Below are 9,724 nucleotides of genomic sequence, written 5' to 3' on the forward strand. Positions count from 1 at the left end.
CACACACACACACACACACACACACACAGGCTCATGCTCTCCTGCACACACAACCCTCTTCTGTCATGTGACACCCACACTCTTCTATACTCAGTCCACTCCCTCACCCTCTCCTGAATTCCCAGCCTGTTCCACCTCCCTCCTTCTTTCTTCCAATGGGAAGAGGCATCTGGCAGAGTCAGGAGGAGCTGGCAAGAGGCCTGTGCAGAGGTCCCCTAGCGCCCTACGAGCCTGAAGGATCACCTCCACAACCTCAGACAGCCCCACAGACACCAGTGTGGGGCATGTGCTGAAGGAAGCACCTCAGTCCGGATGAGGCGTCTAGGCGCGGAGCTAGCCCATCACCTCCCAGCTGACAACTGTCCTCATCTCTTCCCTCTGGCTTCCGTTTATTCAGTGTAAGGTGATGGGTGGCAGAGAAACCCTTATTTGAGCTCTGAGTCTCTGATTCTGACCCCATATTTCTGAGATTTTCCTGAGAGTAGCAACGGGTGGTGGTGGTGAGGATTTTCCCCTCCTGAGAGTTCTGAGACGGGAAACACAAATTGTGCCACCCAAACCAGGTCCTACTGGCTCTTCTCCACTTCCTATATCCCCATCTGTCTGCTGCATCCCACCAGTAACCATCTAGTCGCTAGATTCTAGTGTGCTTATCAAGGCTCCCTCCCAAACCCCACGCCCAGACATGGCTAAGGTGGACAAACACCTGCTTGCTGCCCTCTAGTGGCTACTGTGGAAACTTCAGTTAGGGAGGAGGCAATAGGAGGTCCCCTTTGGGCCAAGGGAAAGTAACTGAGTCACCCTGACCAGGGGTCCCACTCAGAGCGCTTTCGCTGAGAAGAGAATTCCATTTTAGATGTTCCACTCAGTACAGAGGCCTGGGGGCAGGGAGCCTTGTCCAGTATCTCCTGGTGCCTGGGCCCTGGATGGCACATAGACCCACCAGCCCCTCACTCACCACATGGAATGGCCCAGGTACTCATCATAGTAGTACAGCAGCTCAAAGGAGTCGATCTGAGAAAACACAGGGGCGCAGAGTGAGGGAGCTGAGAGCTGAAACCAACACCACCTCCCACACCCCATTCTCATTCCCTCCCTAGGGTACCAGAGGGGCCACGGGGAGCCAGTCTCTGCTATACCACTTTCCTTCCTTCCTTTTTGTTTTGTTTTTGAGATAGTACAAACTGGGCTGGTCTTGAACTTGTAGCAATCCTCTTTCTCTTTCCCTCCTGAGTCTAAGGTTTCGAACATGTGCCCACATCCAGACAGAACTGTTTCCCTTTACAGCCTAGGAACACACTATTTTGGGTAGGCAACAGTTTCCTCCGGTAGCTGAATGCTTGTGATTCTAGCACTCCAGGAGGCAGAGGCCAGAGGATCAGGAGATCAAGGTCATCCTTGGCTACTTACAGAATTTGTGGTCAGCCTGGGCTACAGGAGACATGATGACTGGCTGGGAGCCTCTTTAGTCTCCAAGTACAGACACCTAGTAGGGCAGCCTTGGTAGAGGGGGTGTGGGGGCAGCCTCACCAGCGTCTCTGGCTTGAGATTCTTGATGATGGGGTTCTCTCTGACGGACAGGTGGTGCTGGTACCCACTGAAGAGCAGGCGGTGGTTGACGGAGTCGCCCACCAGGTGGATGCTGGCTCCCATGATGAAGGTGATGATACTGACGTAGATTATAGACCGAGGCAGCGTGCGGGGGGACCGCTCGATGAGCTGGGGTTCAGAATGAGGTCCACGGCATGTCCCCAACTCCATTACAATGTATGAAAACCTCTGCCTCCCTTCCCTCAGAAAAGTAAGATAGAAAGTCCCTCTAGGGGTGTGGATTCCTTAGTAGGACACCCTAGCAGGGTCAGCTGAAGGTCACCCTTCCTCTCCAGGAAGATCAGATGAGGGTGGGGATGGGGAGAGTGTTCAAGGTGATACCAGACCTTCAAGGCAGGAGTTCAGGCCAGACCCTACCACGACCCCAGGGTGTCCTGTGTGTGCCTTGGGTAGGCCAGCATGCTGCTGGGATCTAATTTTTGAATGACAGGTCCCCAGCAAGCAGAAAGACAGTGTCAGGGAGTCCAAAATGGGGGTGAGTTTTCTAAAACCACAGAAGCTGTGTTCTGAGGTGATGCCCCTCCTACTTTTAGAGATTTGAAATGTCTTTCATGTTTAAATTTTTGAAGAAACATTTACTTATCTATTTATTTGCACGTGTATTTATGTAGGGTCCATATGTAAAGGTCAGAGGAGGGTTTGTGGAAGTCGTTTCTAGTCACGTGGGGATGAAATTCAGGCTGTCGGGCTTGGCAGCAAGCACCCTAAGCCAGCTCACCAGCTCAAGAAGAGTGTGTGTGCGTGTGTCTGTGTGACCAGAGAGGAGGGAAGGAGACAGGCCAGTCTGTACCTTGAGCAGAAGGAAGGGCGTGATGACATTGTAGGCCATGTGGAAGTAGTCCCCGACGCTCGGCTTGTTGAGGGGAAACCACTGGAGTGGGAACACCAACTACGGAAGAGGGCATGAGCTAACAGAAAGGCCTGCAGGCGGCAGGACACCAGCCCCCCTCACAGACACTGAGCTCTTCCTGTGTTCTCTTGGAAGCCCGAGGCCCAAAGGACTGCCAGAGAGAGAAACAAAGTCCCGAAGACAGCAAATGGACTGTTTCCATTCCTATTTGATACACAGAAGCCCAGGGAGTGTCTTAGGCCCTCTACATAATGGTAATTTTTTTTTACTGTTTTATATTTTATTTAATCTTTTATCTTAGGACAAAACACGTCTAAAATCTTTCCTAATTTGAAAAAGGTTCTTTTTCCTTTAGTATTTTTTAAACCAAAAATATGCTATCCTATTACCATCTTTTTGATTCTGCTGAACTGGGAGAGCAGGCTGGAGTCTGCACTTTGTAGGTCTCTCACTTCCATGATTAGGTTTCTTTCAGGGATTTTGCTTTATTTCTCAGGCTCCCATGAATGGGACTGTCTCCCTGATTTCCCAGTCTGTCTGTAGCTTGTATGGAGGAAGGCTATGTTAGCTTTGTAACCTGTCTCTCTGCTGGAAGTGTTTAGCAGTTAGGTTTCTTTTGTCTTGTGACAGGGTCTTACCATGCAGCTCAAACAGGACATTATAATACATGGAAGGCTAAGTTGCCATTAACAGAAACAGCAGTGTGTATGTATTGCTCTAGAGCAGTGGTTCTCAACCTTCCTAATGCCCTTCAATACAGGTCCTCGTGTTATGGTGACCCCAATCTTAAAATTGTTTTCACTGGTACTTCATAACCATAATTTTGCTGTTATGAATCGTAATGTATATATTTTTGAAGATAGAGGTTTGCCAAAGGGTTGTAACCTCCAGGTTGAGAACCGCTGCTATAGAGATATATTCTAATGTAAAATAATCATGGTGCAGAATAGAAGGTATAAAACAAAATCTCCTTTTGGTTAGAAAAAAAAAAGGAATTTCTATATACGTTTCCATAAACAAAGAAAGGAGTGGAAGGGTACGCCCCAGCCCTCAGGAAATCTAACACTGCCTTATTTTGGGATTTCTACATGTTACTCTCTCTACTTGGAAGTGACTTTATTTTTGGTCAGTTACAATATGCAAATTCAGTTGGTGGCTTCACCTCCAGACTATCCCAGCGAGGGAGGGTGGCAGCTTTGCTCTACCTCAGGGGATGACTATCAGGACCCACCCAGGCTCTCTCACTCACGTGACTGGCCAGTCACACAACTACAGAATGTAAGAGCCTCTGGGTTCTCCCTAAGTGATGTCCGTAAGGTCACTTGGCAAACTGAGATCACATTAAGTCCCCTCAACACTCACAGGATTCAGCCTCACACTTACCATGGCAATGGGGCGGCCGAAGTCCAGAACCCAGTTCTGCAGTGTGAAGTAGAACCAGAGGTCAAAGTGGAAGGGAGCCGTGTGGTCTGTCTCTTCAGCCTTCGCAGAGCCATGCCTGGTGGGAACAAGACCAGACTCAGCCCTCTCTCTTCCCCCTCTGCCATCAACCCAAGGGAAAGACAAAGAGGTCTAGGCACTTGAAGGCAGGACATACATGTCATCAAGGGAAAGGAAACCCGGAGTCTGGTCAAGAGGACAGTGGATTTCAGTGTCCTAATGACCCTGTGACTCAGGAAGAAACTGACCCATGGGTGAAGTAACCGTGAAGCTTCCATTATAAAATCATGGGGAAATAAAACAAAGCAAACCATGAAAGATGAATGAAAATATCAAGCATGATGATGGAGAGCTGCAGACCACCTTCTCAAAGCACCCACTATTCCCCGGGAACCATGAGTAGCTATCTGCGTGTGTGAGCTCATTTATTTATTTGTTATGTATTCATAACATCCATATCCACTCACTTGATTCCTTTCATTCTTACAGAAACTCAGATCTGAATGTTACCCTCACTTTGTAAGTGGGTGGAAGAGCATCCAACAGCCTAAGTTTCTTACCCCAGGACTGGAGTCTAAATAAATTGGGCCTGAATTTATTTATTTATGTTTTTGCGACTCAGGGTTTCCCTGTGTAGCCCTGGCTGTCCTAGAACTTGCTATGTAGAACGGGTTAGCCTCAAACTCAGAGATCTGCCTGCCTCTGCTCCCTGAGTGATGGGATTAAAGGCTTGTGTCACCACGGTTGGCTCAGGGTTTGTATTTTAAACTGCATTCCACAGTTGTCCATGGTGATTGGTCCATGACAGCATCCCTCCACAGTGTCTCCTCAACTGTGTGGAGGTACCTGGGCTGCTATTACTGAATATTACTTCCCTTACCAGTCCACACGAGAGCCTGAGAAAGAAATCAGCAGGTACATTGTGGTGTAAGAAACACAGGGGGAGAGGGACCACCAAGCAACACATCTCCAGAGCCCGACCCTCTCACAAAGCAACTGGTCCCTTAAATTCAAGGGCATCGCCACTTACTATCGGAGGGCGTCTCTGAGAAAGCCTTTCCCAACGCACACTAGGCCCTATAGGGAGCAAGCATTTCCTCACTAACTCAGGCCAGTCATGGCAGCATGGGGCTGGGGTTGTGTTCTTCCATCTAGGCCCTCAGGAGGGGAGAGTTTAAAAGAAAAAAACTAAATAGCCTGGCTGTGGTGGTACACAACTTTATTCCCAGCACTGGGGCTGGAGGCAGGACAGCAGTGGGATGGGGAGCCAGTTGAATCTCCGAGTTTGAAGCCAGCCTGGTCAAAAGAGTGAGTTCCAGGACAGCCAGGGTTACACAGAGAAACCCTATCACAAAATATAACAAATAAATAAAATTCAAATAGCTATTTATTTGTGTGCGTGAGCATGCACACATGCCATGCCATGCCATGCATGCGGAGGTTAAAAGACTGTGTTTTTTTGTGTTTTTTTTTTTTTAAAAAAAAAGAAAAAGAAAAGAAAAAGGAAAAAAAAAAGGACTGTTTCAAGGCTGCTCTCTTTTCTACCATGTGGGTCCTGGGATCAAAGTCAGTTCTTCAGGTTTAGTGGGTACCTTAACCCACAGAGTAATATCAACAGCCCAGAAGAGGAGAGCAGTAAGGTTCCCCCAACTCTCCACCCTCCTCCTTAGAGTCTGAGTCCTCTTACAGCCTGTTACCACCCAGAGACAAGACACTACTAACTTCTAAGATGATGGGGGAGCCTCATTATCCTCTGTGTGTGGCCAGACCAGGATTGAGGTGACACGGATCCCAACCTCCAGAGTTGTCACCTCTGTCCCTGGCTCAGGCTGACTAAAAACCATCACCATGGCCTGTTTCTTATCCCTCCCCTGCGGGCACAGATGAGCTGAGCAGCGTCGGGAAGGCGGTCCTCTGTCAGTGCTGATTTCATAAACTGCTGGGATCCTCATTAGTGTAGCCTAGCTTAGCAGGGCAGATGGGGAGAACAGGTAGCCAGGGAAGATACCAGCTTGGGAATCAAGGCTGATAGACATGGATTTTCAGGATCCCCGCTCTGTTCTGCAGGTGTGTGTGTGTGTGTGTGTGTGTGTGTGTGTGTGTGTGTTGTGTATGTGTGCTTTTCCTCACCCTAGTAAAAGCCTTTCCTCACCAGCAAAAACTAAACAAGATTAGTTAACATCTAAATGGTTTTCTTCTGTTGGGGCTCTGGCAGTGACGGTAGATCATACAGGTTAAGGGGATCTCCCCTCAACACCCAAGCTTCTGTCCCAAGGATGAGTGATCTCAAGCTTGTCCAAAGTTCCTGATTCCAGACTTACCAGGCTAAGCCCCCCAGGCTACGCTAGTCCTAGGTCCCCATCAGAAGCAACAGTGGGCAGAACCAAGGACAGTAGGGAAAGCTCAATGCCGGGTCAGCTGGAACAAGCCCAGCCTTGGCTCCACAGCTTCCTGTTTCCCACATGGGGAAACTGACACCATGACAGCAGGGAAGCCAGTATCACCCAGCAGCATCTGCAACCCTGGATGGCAGGAAAGAGGGCTCGTCTGGAGAAGTAAACAAAACTGTGACGGGGGGATAGAAAGAGACCCACTCGGGGCTTGACTCTGGGCTCTTTGTAAAGGACGATGAAATACCAGACGTGACATTTGGATGAGAAATGAGGAAATGCAGACAAACAATAGCAAGGAGAAAAAGAAAGCTAACCAAGAGCCAGATGTGGTGGTGCACACCATTAATCCCAGCACTCAGGAGGCAGAGGCAGGTGGATCTCTGTGAGTTCCAGGACAGCCTGGTCTATAGAGTGAGTTCCAGATCAGCCAAGGCTACATAATAAAGACCCTGTCTCAAAACAACAGAAAACAAAAGACAACTTAAATATTGTGAACGCTGTATACTGACTTCCAAGGTTTAGATTAATCCAGGGATAACATGCAGCAAACAGCTGTGACAGCCCCAAATGTGGAGGATAATTTTGATCTCCTTAGTGCGGCAGGCAGCAAAGGGCATACTAGAGGTGCTTACGAAATGCCTGCGGAACTTGTGGACTGTTTCTGGTCCGTAAAACAGTCTGAGCCTCAATCTGATCAGGCTCCTTAGCCTGCTCTGGGCTAATTTTCTCATCAGAAGAGATGATGAAGTAATATTTAGAGGAATAAATGGACCATCAAGTGACGTGTTGCTCAATAACGAGCCTACAGACAAGCCTGTCCCAGTGCAAACATGACAGATACACAAACTAAGATGGCTACTGTGTTACTAAGCCATGGAAATCGTATAGGATGACCACCAGGAAGAAATATTACCAGGCACGAGACTTCACCGGCTCAGAAAATTGGCTTCCAGGTCAAAAAGCAGAGTCCTCACACTCTTCAGGATCAATGCAAGAGAAACCTCAGCCAAGCCTCGGAAACTTCTCCCACCATCCCTAATCACACCAGGAACTTCCTAAAATGCACGTGGAGCACGTGCGTGCGCAAAACCCTTCATGGCTCTTTGGTACCTGTGGGACGGGGTAGACGTTTTTTAATGGGTCATTTAGTCTGAGGTAAGTAAGGGGCCTACTGCTCAAGAAATGAGCAGCCTCCCTTCAGGACTGTTCTCATCCAGATTCTGTACCTCCTCTAGGGCCTTTTCGTCTAACTCTGGGGCACTCAGGGAGCTTCGAAGTCAGTCCAGCCCCGTCATTTTCTCTTACAGCAGTGACTTGCCCAGCACCAGCACACTCCCTAGCCTTTCCTCACATTCCTCCACTGGCTGCCGTGTCCAGTTTCTACGGTGCTGGGGATTGAACCCAGGGCTTCCTGCATAGTATAAGACACTACCGACTAACCTGCCTCTACCTCCTGCGTGTGGGATTAAAGACATAGCCACCATGCCCGGCCTAACAAGCCTTAAGTATCTTCTGCAGAGACCTGTACTGCTAAACTCCTCCAGAAAGCCCTCCAAGGAAAAGGGGGGCTCCGACTTTCATGACAAGTGCTTAATCAACACGGGTGACAAGCGGGAATGCTTATGATCAGTAGAGCGGGTGGAGGGAGGCAGACTGGAGGGAAATATTCAAGGGCGGGTTTTGTCTGGCTCTGCCCCGCCCAGCTGGATAAACCCCAAACATGGGGAGCAAGCCACCGCCCGCTGTCCCCGGTTATCGGCTCACTTTCCTGGGCCCCCGAGCCTCCTGACTCAGAGAGTAAGAGCAGAGTCAACAATCCGCCCAGATCTGGAGGCTTCCGCAAACTTGAAAGTGGCGCGGGGGCTTAGTAGAGAGAGCCGGGGTGACCTCGGAGCAGCGAGTCCCTGCGGTTCCCCTGACCCTGGCGAGGTCTCTCAAACTCTGGGGCCCCGCGCCGCCTTCCCGTCCCCGTTCCGCGCGCACCTGGCCTGCACAAACGTGGCGCCTGGGCCGCCCGCGGCTCCCGGGAGCTGTCGCCTCCGCGCCGCTGCCTCCATGGCCGCCCCGCTCGGCAACACCGTCTGGGAGGAGAGAAGACTGCGCGGGCGGCACGGGGCCCCGGGGCGGGGAGGAGCAGGAGGAGGGAGGAGGGAAGCGGGAGGAAAGAGCAGGGGGAGGGACTTAGGCAGGGAAGGGAGAGGAGGCTGGTGAGGGACTGTGGCGCGGAAGGGAGGGAGGAACACCGAAAGAGGGAGGAGAGAGGAAGGAGGAGGGAGGACGCAGGGGGAGGGCGATCACCACTTGAGAAGGAGGGGCCTAACCTACGTCCTGGCGGTCTCTTGGGTCTGAGCTGGATCTGGTTAGGCTGGCTGGCTGGCCAATGAGCATCAGGGGTCTGTCTCTGTTTTCCTGCCATAGGTAACACGTTTGCCCCATACTCCTGGCTTTTCAAGTGAAGGCTGGGAATCCAAACTCATGATCCCCATGCCTTACTGACTGAATTGTGTGCCCAGCTCCTGGCCCGTTTATATCAGTGTCTCTCCATTCTGAGGGCCCTTTTTTTTTTTTTTTTTAAAAAAAAAATTTCTTGAAGGAGTTTTATTGAGTTTGTTCTTCCTTGCTTTGGTCAGACCTTCAAGGACTGATCAACCACTGGAAGCTGAGACTGTCTGCCTCAAGGTCATTCTTCCTCAGTACAGACCCCATACCTAGGTTGTTAGGACAACTCTACTGGATGGCACATTTGTTTCAATGCATTCTCTTAGTTTTCCTTTAACGTATTTCCTTACTATCCTTAAAAAGAAAGGGTCTTGTGTAAATCAGGGTAGTCTCAAACTTACTATGTAGCTAAGGATGACCTTAAACTTTTGCTGTTCTTGTCTCCACCCCCCTGAATACTATTCACTTTGCTGTTCATGTCTCCACCCCCCTGAATACTATTCACTTTGATGTTCTTGTCTCCACCCCCCTGAATACTATTCACTTTGCTCAATTTCAAGACTCTCTCCATTCCCAACCCTCCTTCAGCGATTTTGTGTGTATGTGGGGGGAGGGAGGGATATCTTTTAACTTGCCCATGTCATAACCAGGACAGGTAATGTCCTGGTTTGTGAGCAAAGAAAACCAACAATCCTGAGCTGAAACAACATGTTCAAGGTCAGCTGGTGGCAACACCGAAAGTGGGTCCTCGGTTTAATTCCCAGGAATCTGATCTGCAGATTGATGCCAGCGTAGCCTTCCCATCCTGACCCTTCTCTCTCCCTCTCTGTGGTTTTGCAATACTGCTGGGCTGCACAGGGAGGGACTGAAGTACCCAGATGTGATTATCAATTTAAGAGCCCTTGATAGGCTTCTAGCCGTCAGAGGATGAGGCCCTAGACAGGGAAGCCTGTAACCCATTTAATCCTCCAGTTTCTTTTTTTTTTCTTTT

The 9,724-nt window shown here is 49.7% G+C and overlaps 1 protein-coding gene across 1 annotated transcript in view; it reads right to left on the reverse strand.

The window, feature by feature from the left end:
* Cln6 (CLN6, transmembrane ER protein) overlaps positions 1-8,443 on the reverse strand; it is a 13,696-nt gene extending 5,253 nt beyond the window's left edge. Inside the window, exons 1-5 of the mRNA XM_005347796.3 lie at positions 8,278-8,443; positions 3,845-3,959; positions 2,402-2,500; positions 1,531-1,719; positions 959-1,014 (exon numbers count right to left, since the gene is read on the reverse strand). Of these exons, the coding sequence (XP_005347853.1) occupies positions 959-1,014; positions 1,531-1,719; positions 2,402-2,500; positions 3,845-3,959; positions 8,278-8,351 (533 nt within the window). The 5' untranslated portion in view covers positions 8,352-8,443. The remainder of the gene's footprint in view (positions 1-958; positions 1,015-1,530; positions 1,720-2,401; positions 2,501-3,844; positions 3,960-8,277) is intronic.
* Positions 8,444-9,724: the final 1,281 nt, after the last annotated feature.

The sequence above is a fragment of the Microtus ochrogaster genome, chromosome 5 (assembly GCF_000317375.1).
Source record: "Microtus ochrogaster isolate Prairie Vole_2 chromosome 5, MicOch1.0, whole genome shotgun sequence".
Taxonomy (NCBI): domain Eukaryota; kingdom Metazoa; phylum Chordata; class Mammalia; order Rodentia; family Cricetidae; genus Microtus; species Microtus ochrogaster.